The sequence below is a fragment of the Gallinula chloropus genome, assembly GCF_964237585.1.
Source record: "Gallinula chloropus genome assembly, chromosome: 10".
NCBI lineage: Eukaryota > Metazoa > Chordata > Aves > Gruiformes > Rallidae > Gallinula > Gallinula chloropus.
Genome location: NC_140095.1, coordinates 12,105,883 through 12,122,123, shown reverse-complemented (window position 1 = coordinate 12,122,123; position 16,241 = coordinate 12,105,883). Strand labels below are relative to the sequence as shown.

At 47.7% G+C, this 16,241-nt stretch overlaps 1 protein-coding gene across 1 annotated transcript in view; it reads left to right on the top strand.

Moving 5' to 3' along the window:
- The first annotated feature begins 475 nt into the window (after nt 1–475).
- Nucleotides 476–16,241, top strand: part of KLHL3 (kelch like family member 3) — a 37,858-nt gene continuing 22,092 nt past the window's right edge. Inside the window, exons 1-3 of the mRNA XM_084268547.1 lie at nt 476–528; nt 3,429–3,535; nt 8,665–8,786. Coding sequence (XP_084124673.1) covers nt 491–528; nt 3,429–3,535; nt 8,665–8,786 — 267 coding nt within the window. The 5' untranslated portion in view covers nt 476–490. The remainder of the gene's footprint in view (nt 529–3,428; nt 3,536–8,664; nt 8,787–16,241) is intronic.

The following is a 16,241-nucleotide window of genomic DNA, read 5'->3' as shown; positions in this document are numbered from 1 at the left end:
GAGGGGACACTGAAAACTGAACTTCTCTCTCTGGATGCTAAAATGCCTGCGGTACTCATGTAGCTCCCAGTGCTGAAGTCTATTTCTATTCAGAGAAGCAATTATGTTCTGGCTTGAATTTCAACTTACGCTGCTTTCGTGGCCTGAAGCCTGTAAACTGGGCTTTGTCCTCGAGGGTTTGGCACTTGTTCCTTGTCTTCCCTGCTGACTGGAGCGTGGGCTGGGTTGGCTTTCAAATCCATGCAGAAGTAGCTGCATTTTGTGATGCTCTTCATATGGTGAACCTGAGCTGACTAACAAACACCCAGATAACTCCCTGCATAATGCCCTGTCCTGCAGTTTTATGATCGATGCTCTTTTTGAAAGTGTCATTGAATCAAACTCTCTATTCCTTTTTTGTCCCTGTTTTAGCATCAAGCAGAGTTCCCGATCCTCTGAGGCAGCTGAAGATGAAAAGGACCAGCGCACAGTGACAGTCAACCCCTCTCACATGAGAAAGGCATTCAAGGTCATGAATGAATTACGGAGGTACACTTTGGATTTAATGGGTGCCCTCTCTGGTGTAGCAGAAATATGCTGATTGGAATTAAAAGGCTTCAAGGAGATGTGGAGGGGGGACAAAGTGCTATCTTTGTCACAATGGTTGCTTGTAGGGTATTAATAAACAAAGAGGAAGAGACAGCTGAACTATAACCCTTTTGTGGTGGGTTGCTCTTCCCAGTCTCAGACCTCTCTGTCTTCCCAGCAGAAGGAAGCTAGCTATGGGTCAAAACCATCATCTGAGCAATAGCCTTCATTTAGAGATGATAATTCATTTAGTCTTTTCCATTACTTACAGCAAATCCATCTGTAAACTATGTTCTTAACTGAGCTAATGGTCTGAAAACCAATAATAGAACATTACAGACATTAAGACACCTACACATAATTACAGACCAAAGATTATTAATGTACTGTTCTTATTGCCTTTAACTAACAGCGTCGCTCAGTCTGGGCTTAGCACTCCGAAGTAGGGGGTGAAAAAAAGGCAGCAACTCTGGAAGAATGTTAGAACTTGACAATTAAAAAAAATCCTGATATTGGTTAAAAGAGACACCTTGGTCTCTACACAACAGCAAAGGTACAGAGAGAATGCAGGCTGGGAGGAATACCAGTGAGCACAACCTTCAGCACATCAGCAGTGTGGTGGCAGTGGATGAACCCAAGTTGTTCCTTGGTTGTTGTCATCCTGCAAACCAGACAGGAGTTCAGCGAGTGTTTCTCCAACTGGTTCACTTGAGCCCTTTGCCATTCAAACAGAGACTTAGAAACCCAATTTTAAAACTAATTCCTGTGGAAAGTATGTGTGTCATATACACGAGCCTATGTGATCCCTCACTGTCCAGATGGTATGATGAAAGCAGATAACACCCTTTACTCTTCCTGCACTCTCCAAGTACTCAGAAGATGTTGCAATAGCCACTTCTCTTCTGTGGATTAAGTAGTTTTCCCATATACACAATCTCTCTTGTGGAGAAAGGTTAGAGACCTCTCCTTCCACAGATGTCTGACAGCAATTCTCAGTTGTATAGGAGCAGGAAATGGAAATAGCCTTTCCTTGTAACAATTACATGACATGATTTGGAAATTACATGATGTGGAGTATTTCTTTTTAATTGGCATCCCTCTAGTCCTTTCTTTGCACTGAAAGCAAAGGATCTGAAAATAGAGGTTTGAGCAGCTATATTCAGAAATCTATTGTGCTACTATTATTCCTTTGTTAATTGAAGCATGGTGGGAGTAGCTGGAGATGGACAATGTTTCTTAGTGCCTATAGCTAGCTGTATCTTGTGCAATACCAAAGTCATAAAACAGAAGACTGAAAGCTGCCCTTAAGCACCTGTTTGATGTTTTATTCTTCTGGGCAGTCCTCTTTGTCAGCTCCTGCTGCTGTTCTGGAATATACAGCTCTCACATCTATTGTATGTGGATTGAGTTTTCCATCCCTTAAGCTGTCAGCAATCACTGTTAATAGCTACCTCGAATAATAGTGTCTCCAGTCAAATGCATCCAGAAATCTCATGCAGAGGGTCTAGAAAAATCTTGCTAAGCCTCTAACCTCTTTGCTTTGTATTGGTCACTTGAAATGTTTAGCTTTCACATGCAGATGAAATTAATTTCATGAGTGGTACTCGAGATAATTGTAGTCCAAAGAGGAATTGAACAGAAGCTGTAGGAAGTGAGGAAAGCTCTGTTAAAAGCCTGTTAAAGACCTCCCCTCCTTGCCATCACCCTCCCAAACTGGGGCGAATGTCAGGCACGCAGTACCAGCTCCGATGTACTGGAGAATCCTGTTTTCCAGCTGTAACCTTCCTTTTCACAAATAGTTTTGTTCATGTGTTCCAGCACGTGGGGGAGAAGAGGAGCCATACCTAGTCCATTAGAAGCTCTGTGTGTGTGTTTGAGACTAGTTTCCTAAAGACAAAGTGCAGCACAGTGATGAGCACTTCTGAAGAGAAGGCGACATCTAGATTTACAGATGCTGATCCTTTTCCAGGCTTGACATTTGCAAAGAACGCCCTTATTTTACATTTGTATGCTCAAACATCTTAAACCAACTTATTGGAAGGCTGAGCACTTCTAGCTGTCTGCATCTCCGAAGCCCTGTGCAAACATTAACTAATGAATCCTCAAAGGACATACGTGGGGCTGGTAGAAAAGGTCACTAGTTAATGAAGTGACTTTTCCAGAGCTGTGCAGTGAGTCAGTGGGGGAAGCTCAGAAGTTTTTTTGGTTTCTGTTTGAATCCCTGTGATTTATCCTAGTGATTCTTAATCCTGGACTAATTCATGTGGTAAACCAAGTCCTCAGGCCCATAGATAAACTCTAGTGATTGATGTCTCAGTTGTCCAGTCAGCACTGGGAGATGTTTTGGTGGTCACAGTCTGGAGGGCTGAACATGGAAGAAGGTACAGAAATAACTTCAACTCCCCCTTTTCTCTGTGGAGAGGTGAAAGTGCTGCTAGTCTTCTCTTGTAGGGCTGTTTCTTCTTAGAGATCTGCTATAGCCATAGCTCCAGGTAGTGTCCAAACTCTCAAGCTCCTCCGTGGCTTCTCCAAGCCCTCTTTCTTAGAGAGGTGGGAGGAGTCCCTTACCTGTCCATTCTTCAGACAGCATATGTGCCTAGTTTGGCTTCCAGATTGTTGTTGTTTTTCTGGGAAAAGCCAGAAACACAAACAGGCACTGGGAGGATTCAAACTCTGCTTTGTATGCAAACACTGATAGGAGCTGGTAGCTGAAGGATCAGAGGACCTTCCACTGGGGATCAGCTCAGGTGCCTCCTCTGGAATGATGAGTCTTCTGCTTGCTCTTTCAGCCTGTGCTGATGCAGCTGTTTGCCTGGCCAGGAGTTCTGAAATGATCTTTGTCTTTTCTGGTGTTTTTCCAGCAAGCGGCTCCTCTGTGACGTGGTGATTGTGGCCGAAACTGTGGAGATGGAAGCCCACCGCGTGGTCCTTGCGGCCTGCAGCCCTTACTTTTGTGCGATGTTTACAGGTACCCTTCTCCATACCAGCTGCTGCCCTCGAGTTGAACAGGCCATTGCAGGTCCAGTGGCTCCTGGCTGTGTGTCTGGCAAGAGCAGACATAGCCTGTGGAGGAAAGAGCTTCACAGTTTGCTCTTGATGGATGATGCTGCATCCTCCTTGGCCAATTCCTTGAGACACAGGCTATGGGAATGGGGTGGTTGTATGGCTTTGGGGTGAGCGGGTAGCATGAGTCACGGGCAGGTTACTGTAAGGTTTGGCTTGCTGCTTTCTGGGTTGGCTTTCCCCCCCCGCCCCCAAGACCTTAGGCCATGAAAACACATCATTAACATCAAGCACGTGTGCGGTGCCCTAAATGTTCATCGTGCACATCAAAGAAGTTGCTGGCACAGGAGTTGTAGTTCCAAGGCTCAGCCCTGCCGACGCTGATTTGCGGTCGCAGATGTTTAATCTCCCGTGGTACTTCTTGCTGCTGCCTGGAATAACACCGTTGTTCTCCTGATCCCAGTGTTTCAGCAGCCCTGCCTTTCTGCAGACAGGTGTGGTTTGCTAATTGCAGATGCAATCTCGGTGTGAAGGGAAGAAAAGGACTTGTTTGGATCTCCTTATCCCTATGGCACAGCCCCTTTAGAGGCTGTGCCCAGGTGGGGCAGCAAAAAAACCACGTGCCAGTCCCAAGGCAGGAGAGTGACCAACTTAAATCATTCCAGTAGAATTAGTTTGGGCAGGAGCTGCTTAGCTTCCTTTCCTTTTCCTTTCCCTCCTTTCCAGGATAGGAACTGACTTAAAGAAAATGGCTGTATGTGCCAGGGAATGGTTGTTACTGTTCCTCAGCTTCAGCATAAAGGAGGTTCAGGGGTTTGCTGCTGTTTTGTGTTCCTTTTGCCTGTCATCTAGGGATTACTTCTTCCTTTTAAAAGCCTTGTGATTAGGCCTTGTTTTTATTTGCTTTACTGGAAACAGGACGTAGTATTTCTGAGGAAAAAGCTTGTAATTGGGGAAGCTTTTCTGTTATGAAGGGGTGAAAGAACTTCAGGGGTAAACAGATGTCTGAATGTGAGACGAGGCATGAGGTTTGCCATGGCTTCGTCAGTGTGGAGAGTGTTTGTGTAAGTGGGCATTGGCCTTGGTGGCAGGGAGCAAACCCTGCTAGGAGGAAACTGTTTGCACAGGGCAGCTCACAGAGGATTTGAGGGCACCTGTAATCCTCATTCCTGAAGAAAAGTTGAAAAAAGTATTGGAAAAACCCTCTGATCCTTAGAGGTCACCTGAGCGGGAAGGTGGCGGCGTGAGGCTGCTCGTGTTTCCATGCAGGAATTCTCCAGGCCGTGTAATCCCTCGTGCTGCGAGTTAAACAGTAATCAGCTAACTCCTGTCATGTGGCTGGCTCGGCTCCCCTGGGCTGGGTGTCAGCTTTGGCACCCGCCCGCCCCCTCCCCCTGACATGTCCCCAGGGACAGTGGCTCAGGGAAAGACCAGCTCTCCCTTCACTTTCGGTCCAGTCGGTCCCAAATCTCTGGATCTCCCTCTTGCAAAGACTGAGCCCTTGATCTCTTTCCCCCTGCGTGGTGGCTCACTCTCTGTGGATTGTTTTAAAGTCACAGCTTGAACATTACTTGGCTGTGACTTGGGTTTGGGCTTTTCCTGCCTTGCACACCAGCGATGTAACCCGATGGCTCGGACTCGGGTGGGTGTTCACAGGAGTGGGCAGGGACTGCTTGTGCACGGAGTCCACACTGGAGGAGCTGCTTTCTGGGAGTGGGGGAAGCCGGTGGGGGGGGGGGTGTCCCTGGCAGTGCTGGCAGCTTGTGTAGTGAATGCTCTGTGTAAAGTTGGGAGCAGTGGGAGCCTACCTGAGACCCGCAGCTCATCCCCCTTGGCCTGGTGCCTGCTCTGCAGGCGCTGTCCCGATGGATGGGGAATGACCTTGTGATGACACTGGCATCTTTCCTAAGCCATCTGGCATCCTCTGGTGAGGCATTTCTCTTTGAAATAGCCTTGGGAAGTCCAAAAATAATCGGGCATGTCTTCTGTTTGTCTCTTCCACTGCTGAAGGAAAGACAGGAACCAGTGCTTCCAAACTGAGTGTCGCTCCCTTGCTGGCTTCCTTGGGGCATTTTGAATGGTGGCTGGTCCTTGTTGGCACCATTCAGCAGGGATGGGCAGTGACAGTAATTTCTATCAGTTTAGAGGAAAATGCAATTGTTTCAGTAAAGATAACAGATACTTGAGTGACGCTGCTGGGATTGCTCCTGTGAGATAACTGGAGGCCTTGTAGAAGTGCTGGAGGAGGAAGCAGCAATGCAGAGATGCCCCTTGCAGCCCCGTGTGCTGTGGTTTTGTTACCCTGTGTGTTTGTGTATTCTCCTTCAGCACATCTCTGACATCAGAAACAACCAGAGCTGTAGCTGTGCTCTCAGAAGCCTCTCTGGAGCGCAGCACGTAGGAAACTCTGCTGGGTAAACAAGGCACCTGGAGCTGCTGCATTGAGCCTGTGGCTTGTCTTGTGACAAAGCAGCAGAGCAGAGGGGAATCGAGAAGGCACTGCTGGGCGCTGAGCACGGTGCATATGGAGAGCTTGCCTTTATGAGGGGCTGGTGCCTGGGCACTATCTGCACCCTAAAGAGGGACTGCTTGGAGCCACTCTGCCTGTTTTACCTGGCTGCTACCCTGCCCCTTGCATCTGCCTGACTGCAGCAGAGCCAGGGACTGTGCAGCCCCTCATGCTTTGAAGTTGACGGTCGTTCAGGTGTCAGTACAGTGCTACTTGTGAAAGACATCTGAGGGGGTGGGTTCTGTGGGCTTTAAGGCTTTTTGTTTGTTTGTTTGTTTTCTGAAGGGATGAGTTCCCTTAATTCAACCCATTCTTCATCTGCCCACAGCCATGCTGTGGAGACCGTGTTTGCCTTGGGTCTGTGCTTGGGGAAGTGGGCAGTTCATGGCCCGCTCCTGTTCTGCAACAGCCCCTGTCTTTGCTGACAAGTGATGTTTTCAGGTTCTTCCTCTCTCCAGAGTGTTACAGACGCATCTGGAGCAGCACCCTCTGGCAAGTGGTGGGCACTCGATCACCCCAGCCTGGCTGGAGGGGGTCAGATCCCATCCTACTGTGGGACACAGCACACAACAGCCCCGTCTCATCGTGCGCTGGGCTGATACCCAAGCAGAGGCAGTGGAGGCTGTTAGTGCACAGGGCTGGCAGCTTGCTGGTGGGTGTGGAAGCCCACACAGCCTTTATTTTTGTTGGCTGTGTCACATGAACGCCACAAAGACAGATGATGTTATCAGATCGGTCCCTCCAAGCTATTTCTGCATCCATACCCAGGTCCCTGTGTTGGAGCCTCCCTGCTGCCCTGCTTGCCCCTCGCTGTGCAGTGGGCTTTAGCTGGGTGCTCCTTACAGGCACCTCTAGCTCCATGTAGGCTGATGGGCACTGGCTTGTTCTCAGAAGGCCCCTCTCATCTCTGGAGTTGTTTGTGGGGGTTTTGGTTTTATGGGGGGGTGCAGGAGGAAGTGTGTGGAGGAAATGGCATTTATTATGTCAATTGAGAAGTCCTACATCCTCTGAAGGCCCTCCAAATGTAGGTCATTTGGGACCTGCATGTGCAGCTTTGGACCTGCACATTTGTATTCACGGGCTTCTCTGAATAAAAATGTATTATATAATTTTAAAAATTGAACTTGGGGCAAGTACCATTTCAGGCTGCATTTCCCTTGGGACATTGTCTGCCCTTCTAATAGGGTTTGACCCCACTCCTGTTATTTACCTCCTTATTGGCATAAACAAATTCACAAAGTTCAGTTTCCAGATCCAGATTTTGCTCGGGCTTGGACCCCCGTTAGCATCTGAGTCTGTGCTGAGCACTTAGTGTGCCCAGCCACGTCTTGCCGCGCGCTGCACGGCCATGTAGGCTGTAATTACTTCTCACATAAGCTGCAGGAACTATTTTTCCTCTTAATCCCACAGCAGTACTGACTCACCACATTTCGTAGCGTAGTGATTATTCATGCCCAGGCTTAAGAATTGACATTTCTTCATGCTGTCCTTTGTTTAGCTTTGTTTTGTTCCTCTTGTAGTTTCCTTTCTGCTTGCTTGGGAGTTTGTTCTTTCTTTTCTGTGGCTCCTCAAGATCTTAGTGATTAAAACCTGGGTGAGGTCACTGTGTGCATGGATGCTGAAGGGCCCTGGGGAGTCTTTCACCCTCTTCCCCACAGCAAGCTCACGTTCCTGTTACACATGGGGTATGAGTGCCTGGTGCCTGCACAGCATTGGCCATAACAACCACAAGGAAGGTGTGTGTAAAGCACCTGTTCAGATATAGGCTCTTACACAGATATGGGTTTTGCTTGTATGTCCACAGGGGAAGTTATTGCTCCTGCTCTGTGTGTTTGGTGGGGTTTGGTTTCATTTATTTTTATGTTTTATATTTGGAGAAAGGATACAGTTTGAATCCAAATGCTGCCTTGGTGCAGGGTGGGGCAGGCAAGAGGTGAGAAGTACATCTTTGTGCACAAGTGCTTTGCATAAGGTGTAACTGTGAGGACTGGTTACAGCACAGCAATTTAGGAAAGAAGCTGGCAGTGCCCTGGATGTAAATGCTACTGCTGTGCTTGTTTTCCTCAGCAGGTCTCAGGCACTTTCTAAAGAAAGAGGGCAATGCTCTTCTACCTTGCTTTTATTATAGGGCATACTGTGAAGCACCAAACCTTAGCTGTTGCATCTTACTCATCTAACTATGTGTATGTGTGTAATTAAAAAAAAAATAAAAAGCTCTCCTAAGACTTGCCCATTGTCTCTTTGAGTCTGGCCCTGTGATGGGCCGTGGATGAGGGTTTTACTGTTGGGGTTTTTTTAGCTCCTGTCTGTGTTTGAATGCCAGGTGAGCCTGGGCAGGTTCTTTTCTGGCAAGAAATAGAGCTTGTTGCATTTATTGGCTACTTCTATTTTTACAGTAGTGTCTTCAAATGTTGAGGTGTGTTTTAGGTGCTGTTAAGAGACTTCTTGGAATCTTGCTGGTGGTTCTTTGATGGTCAGGCAGAGTGCCCAGGCAGCCTTTAGTTGGGTACCAGGCAGGTGTGCTGAATGTATGGGGACTGAGGTCTTCTAAAGCAAACTAACTCTCCTTTTGAAATGAATTACAGGAGACATGTCTGAAAGTAAAGCCAAGAAGATTGAGATTAAAGACGTTGATGGGCAGACCCTGAGGAAGCTGATTGATTACATCTACACCGCCGAGATCGAGGTCACGGAAGAGAACGTGCAGGTAGGTTTTGCCTCAGCACCTCCTGAGGAGACCCAAGTAAAAAACTTGAAACTCAAAGGCCCGGGTCCTTCGGGGGCGATCGGTCTCTTCAGGCTGCAGAAAGTAAAAGGTTGAGCTTGAAAAGAGCTACTTCCAGTCTCTGTTGAGTCTTCAGGCACTTCACCGCTTTCCCCGTGCGTAAGTCATGTTGCATTTATCTTCTGTGCCCAGCTCTTGTGACGGGAGCAGGCATTTGCCTTCCAAGAAGCTGTGCTGACTTGTGGGTCAGTCTGTCGAAGGTCAGAATAGACTCAAACGAGCAGCGAGTCAAATGCTGTTTTTAAGGTCATGGCTGAGGAATTGGGTGGTTAGTTTTTTAATTCTTCTGGGTAGTTGGAGCTGTTTGGCAGAGCAGAGAGTGGAATATATTGCTCAAATGCAGGCGTTCTTCCTTTCTCTTTTTCCCCTCTGTGCACTTGTGCTCAGTCTTGAAGTTCTTTGTGGTAAATATTTGTCCAGAGGTGGAAAGAGTAATTGAAAGGCAGCCTACAGATAAAGTGGGATGCTCAGGAAGAGAGCATTTTGCTGTCACGTGGCTGAGGCTGCTGGTGAGGCTTTTTCTTTGACTCTACTTGTATTTGTGATGAGAAAATGGCTGAGCACTTAGCTGCTGATTTCTGGAAGGGATGCTGGGAGGTCATATGTGGACGTGCTTTTTCAGTTGGTCTCTTTTTCTTTGCAAGGGGTGGTTTGGGTTGGTTTTTTTCCTCTCTGTGACACAAATGCTGGGCAGGGTAACAAGTGTGGGTCTGTGATGCTGGGGAGAGAGGAACAACGTTGCTGTGTGCATTATGTTGACCTAATTGAGATGATAAAATTAGACTGGTGCTGCTGCTGTGGATGGGACGTGCCTCTGTGCTCCGGTTCCTCAGGGAGGGCACAGGTTCCTCTGTCCTGCAGCATGTTGGGTCTTCTGTCTTCCTGCAGAAACTTGGGCAAAACCCTGAGCTGTGTCAGCGTTTTGCCATCAAAGGATGATCAGAGTCTGTGGGTGCCTTTTCTTGCCCCTTCTGCCCCACTGTTCTACAGACTTGACTTTCTGGCATCCTTTTAACCTGACGGTTGTCACAGCGGTAGAAGAGTTGCCCCGGTTGCCCTACAGTGAGGTTGTGTGAGCCAGACTGCTTGGGACCCACAGCAAGGAGACCTTTGAGGTGCCACTACAGCAAGCTGAGGCTCAAAGCCAGCTGTGGGTCACTTGAACTAGCTGTCTGCTGTGTTGCCCATGCTTAATTAACAGTCTATAGGCAAGGTGCTAAGGAACTGAGATACAACATTACTTCAGGAAAACATAGTGTGGGGGGTGGAGTTCCTTGGATCTCTGGGGTCTTCCATTGCTGGAGGAAAACCAACATTTATGCCTTTTTTGGCTGGTCCCTCTTCCTGTGGGGAAACGTGGAGCCTGTACCCACATGCTTTCTGAAACGTGTGCTTTCCTTCCGTGCTGCTGGTCGTTGGATGGCCCAGAAGCACCCACTCTGCACGTGGGACGTGCTGAGCTCAGGATACCATCTGGCATGCTGGTGCCAGTCAGTCTGCTCTGACTGAAGCTTGCTTGGAGTGACTACACGTGCTCTGGCTGTGTTCCCACGAGAGTGTTTCAGAGCTCCAGTACAGCTGCACCTGGGAATAAGCAGCGTTGCAGGAGCTGGAGAACCAGCTCAGTCCCACTCTGTGTTGGCAGCATAGACCTGCCCAGAAGGTCTGTGAAGAAGCCCAGATGTTACCTTTTCTGAGCAACCAGAAAGCTATTTTTCAGTAAGAACCAAAGCCTGCCTTCTGATGGCCTAGGGGTTACAAAGAATCATAGAATCATAGAATTGTAGGGGTTGGAAGGGACCTTGAGAGATCATCGGGTCCAACCCCCCTGCCAAAGCAGGCTCCCTAGGACATGTCACTGTTAATTAAATTAAGAGCCCTGTCTATGTTTTGGCTCCCATCTCTCAGTAATATAAAACAGTGTAAGTTTGGTGAGTACTAAGGTTTGGGCAGAGTGGTTTTTCCCAGTCTAATAGAACAAGTCCTTTTCCTATGAGAATTATTTAAATAATCACTCTGTAACTGTTTAGGCTGGACCTTAGTTAATTCATGGTGGCTAAGTAATGAAGCTGATCTAAACCAAGATTGACCAGTGTAAGTCTTATTATGTTAGACATCCATGTTGAAAATGTTTTATGGAATTTACTGTCATTTTGTGATGAAACTGGTAGAGAGCTTGGAGAGAAATACCCATCTTGTCTCTATGTGTTTTACTCCCAAGCAGAATGCTGTAAATAGGTTAATATTCACTTCCAGCCACAGGAAGAAAAGCTTATGGAGGGGAAATCAGTGATTGCTTGGGAAGATTCATGTCAGTGAAGGTGAACAACATGAACACAAAAATATTAAGCTCCTTGCGGTCTCTGGTTTGGATTGGCAGTGTCAGTCTTAGGAAGAAGTGAGCAGGTTTGGTCCCTTGCATTGTCACATCCTCCTGCTGCCCAGCTCTGTGTCAGCCATCCAGCTGGAAGGAGGATGCCTCCCTAGCGCTGCTCTGCCCTGATCCAGCGATTTTCCTTCCCCAGCTTGCTTTGAGGGTGGTGAGCCCTTTTCTTTCCCCAGCAGGTATCTCCTGTGGTTTCCTATTGTCATGCCACGAAGCTCTTATTTTCTAGCAGGGTGAGGCTGCATTTGAAAGGGGTTTTGTGCAGTTTGCCATGCAGTTCTTCAAACTTCCCCAGCAGCTGGAAGAAGCATTTTTCTGGGTGTAGGCGACAGGTGATTTCATTGTAGAAGATACAAGAGGAGATGATTGCTAAATGCCATTAACTGAACAGATGCAGCCAAGCTACATGTGAATAGATGAGAAGACAAGTTCTTGTCAGTGAGCAAAATAAAACGAGACTGGAATTGAAATGAGAAAAAGATGAACAGCAAAGGTAACATGGGAGTGCAGGAATGAATGGTCCCAAGTGTGCTCGAGTGCTGAGCAGTGCCCAGCACTCAGCTGCAACGAGCCTTTTCACAGTCTTTTTGTTGGTTTTTGGTGGGTTTTGGTTTTTTTCCTTGTAGAAACCTGTCTCTCTCTGCTTTCTATGCCTGCTGTGCTGTTCAGGAAGTGAGGCTCTGTTTTTCCCAGCATGTATTTTTGTAGCCGACTGTCACTTCACTGCACAAAGTGGTGTTTGTTTCTCTTAAGGAAGGATGTGTGTCCAAGGGGCTGAGCCCGTGCAGCCAGTCCCAGTCATCAGCCACACAGTGAATTACTGGAGGGGTTTTATATAATTTCTCCTCAATGGGATATCCCAGGTGTGTGGGTGAAGGGGAGTTTCTGTCCCCCCTAGCTCCATGAGGAAGAGCACTGAGCCCATGGGGTAGCGAATGCTCGAGCTCTGTTGGGGGTACATGGGTGGGATTGCCCCAACAGATGCAAACCTGCTTTATGCTTTGGAACCTCATTTTTAGAGTGAGATTTCAAGGCAATGTAGATGCAGTAGTAGGAGGGCTCAGGAATGACAGAGATGCTTCTGTGCCAAGCAGTGTTTTGCTTCTGAATGCACACTTGGGATTTAACCTCCCACTTTTTGGAAGACATGGAGCAGAGGAAGAACTTCTGTCTCTGTTGCAGCCACGTTGTAGTCTCAGGAAAACCAATCCTGGGGGTTCTGTCCCCACTGCTTTTGTTCCTCTTTTGTTGCTCCCCACATCAAGATTGGTTGCAAAGACTCATATCCATGACAAAAAGATCTTGTTTGAGGATGGGGCTTGATAAATTTATTTGGAAGAAAATTGTGCCATGCAGTTTGTGTAAGAGTGAGGAAAACTGCAGTGAGTGACTCGAGGAAGGTCACAGATGCTCACATGCAGGCCTGGCTGACTTCAGGGGAAATGACATGCATGTGTCAAAGAGAGCACAGGTCCTGCTGCTCCCTGTCTGCACGTAGCAGCTGGCTGTTTAACATATTGATTCCTTGAATTTTTCAGTTAGGTCTTGATTTTTCCAGCAGAACTGGCTGCATTGCTGCTTGCCTTCCAGTGCTCCTTTCAAACCTGCCAGCTTGGTGAAGAGTGATGGAGCAAAGTCCTGCAAAGAAGAGGCTCAATTTAACACTCTTGAGCAGAGCTGAATGAAGAGGAGGTTTGGGAGGAGGTCTCTCCTTCTCCTAGATGGTCCTGTGAAGACACCTGGACTTCTGGCTCTAGGCAGTGAATAAGTCCTCCTTCAGTGTGTGGTGCCCATCCTTACTGATGGCACTTAATTATGTACAGCAGCTGGAGAATTGCCCTCCCAGTTAAGGGAGTTATTACCATTAGGGTTGTAATGGTTCCCTGGGAAAGTCCTGATTAACCTGATTTCACAATGAAATGCCACGTGTGTGATGTCTTTGTATACTACCATGGGTTGAGATGAAATCTGAGAAAATAGAGAGTGAAATCTGCAATCAGCCGTCTGGAGGAGATAGATACTGAACCTGACAACTTTGCAGACATCATAATTCTAATAAAAAATAGCCTGAGAAATGAAGAAAAAAGCTTTGCTAGAAGTTGTAGCATTTCCTGTTCAGATGTGTATTTCTGCACCTCAGCTTTCCCCAGGGACAGGACTTCCCAGCAAGGAAGGAGAGCATCTCTGGCAGATGCAGTTTTGGTGATAAAGACTTGATAGATGGGTTGGTTCATCTCCCTTCCTCCTGTTCACTCCAAAAGCTGCAGCTACAGTAAGTGTGAGCCCCGGGTGAGGCAGAGAGCCTTTCAGCTCAGCTTTAGGAGATGCAATAAATCAAGGTTATCTTCCTCCCTGGAGCAAAAGCCACTTGCCACGTGTCACCCTCCTGGGGTGTCGGAGAGTCCTAGGCAACAGGAGGGCTGACTTCTCAGGGGTGTTACAGTGGTTGGGATGGGGGCCTGTCCTATGCCTATGGAAGGTCTTTCAGATTGGGTTATCCTAACAGAAAGGTGAGGAGAAACTTGTGGATGTGGCACCAGAGGACTCTGCTGTGTCTGATGGATGTCTTCACGTTTTCATCTCACTGCTTACTGAGGGACAGTGTACCCGCTCAGTGCAGTGAAGCTGAAGGAATACCAGGAGGGAAGTTGCCAGCTGCTTGCCTGTTTTCTCTCTCAGCTCTATATCCCTTTGTAGGCCTGCTCCTAGAGAGGTTTTGTGGATCTCTGATCCTGCTGCACATTTCTCTGCCATGGCTATTTCACCTGAGGTGCAGCATTTCAATAGACACATCATTGTTCACCCACAGCATGGCCTGGCAGCAGTGGGGGAGTGATAAAGCCTAATTGCCTTCCTTGCACTGAAAAGCCACGTTTACACAAATGTGGTTTTATCTCTGTTACCTGTGCAGTTTAGAGCTCTTCAGTTAAACCCACATGTTTAACCTGCCTTGCAATGCAAGATCTGCTTGTTTCTCTGGTCACGGGCTTCCCTGTGAAGGTGTTTGGGAAGCGGTCTCCCTCTTTGGGAAGAGGTGGCTGAGCTGTGGCCCTAGACAGGCTGGCTGGATTGCAGCCAGTACCTTTACTTAGCTTCCCATTTCACTAAACTGTCAAAGCAGCTTATAAGCTTTAACATATCCCCTGCCTTGGGGAAATGCTACTCTCCCAGTTTTGCAGAGGAGGGATGGTGTAATTAACTCTTGACCAAGGCTGCCTGTGAGGCTGTGGTGGAATGGGGAACTAACCCCAGTCCCTGAAGTCCAGCATTAACACCCTACCTATTGAATGAACCTTGGACCAACACTTTTGGCTGAAAGATGCTTCTAGTTCAGAGCCATGAAGGATTTATAAAAGTGTGTAATTGCACAGGCAGTGTTCCCTAAAACCTGTGATTGGTACAGGGTCTGTGGAGCAAGAGGGCTCAGATGATGAACTACATGGTTATGGTGGGGGGTGTATGTGTGTTATATATATGTGTCTGAGTGTGTATATATATATAAACATACTCCCCCCATTGATGAGGTTCTGGACTTTATTTAGCAAACAAGTCAGCCTCAGTAGTAATAGCAGAGGATTTTGACATAGTTTCAAAAGAGAATTGGGATTTGGTATGGAGGCTGATCTGGTAGAGAAGCCAGCTCACTAAATCCTCCACGTTGGTTGGAGTTCAAATATTAAGAGCCAAATCCAGACCCGGGTGAGTAACTTCCCTGTATGTTAATGGAGTTGCAGCTTGGTCCTGCTGCATGTTTAGGCAGGGCATTTCCTCTTGTTATTTCTAAAGGAAACAGACTCTGTGCTAGCGGATATCCTTTGCTTGCTTTTCGCCTTCCCTGGTAAAAACAAGATGAGTGGTGAGATGTTCAGCTGGGAAATATGAAGGAGAAAATCCACTCATCTCTTGATAGGCTACTTATATCCCACTTCTGAAAAGTATTATACGATTGTGCCCTTTTCCCAGTAACTGCACTGGTATAAGGCTCCTTCTGTGCTGCCCTGCCAAGCCAGCACGAGGCTGTAAGAGCAGTATTGGGGTGTCCTGGGGCTGTAGCATGTGGATATTAGTGATGGCAGTGAGCAGCCTCTGTTTTACAGGCAATATCCCAAAGCACGTAAGGTAAGCAGCCCACCTGGATTTGCAGGCAGGGCTGCTGGATGGATGGGGCCTGAATGAAGGAAGCTCTGGGTGTACATGGCCAGAGATGGTTTGGAGAGTGTCTGGCTTCTTTACCCACAGCCCTTATGCAAGTCAGGTGCCCGTGTTTCTGCTGATGTAAGGAGATGGTTCAGATAGATAGGAAATGGTTCACAGCTAGGTTTCAAACATATGAGAGCATTGCTATCTTGATTTAATCAAGCCCACAAACTAATCTCCTCCTGGCATCAAGAGGCTTGGGCCAAAATGGGCTCCTGGGTTAATTGATTTCTTTTTTTATTGTTCCCTGTTGGGGTGGCTGCTTGGCAGCAGCTGGATCTGTACAGCTGGGCTGGACCTGGGCAACCTGGTGTAGATCCAGGCCTGGAGGTTGGTGACCCTGCCTGTGGCAGGGCGGTTGGAGCTCTATGATCCTTGGGGTCCCTTCCAAGCCAGACCAGTTTATGCTTCTATGATTCTATGACCTGGAATGTGTCAGTGGCTTAAGGAATACCCGGGGCAGGTAGTGAGTGTCCTGCCCTGATGTGGGATGGGACTGCAGGGGCCATCATCTTCCCTTCCCTGCCATCGAGACCCAGGGAGGCGAGTGCTGCTGACCTGCTTGTTTTGTTTAACAGCCACTTGGGTTTCCCGGAAATATGTGCTCAGATGGTGAGCACAGATGCCTGGCTGGAAGGACACGTGTGAAGCAGTCAGGGCTATGGAGGAGCTGGGCTCAGATGCTTCTGCAGTTGCTGTACGACATAAGAAAGGAAATAGCTGATGTCACGGGCTGTAACATCCCGACTGACTTTATTTCCTACTTCCTGCCCCACTCACTGGTCTCAGAGGTG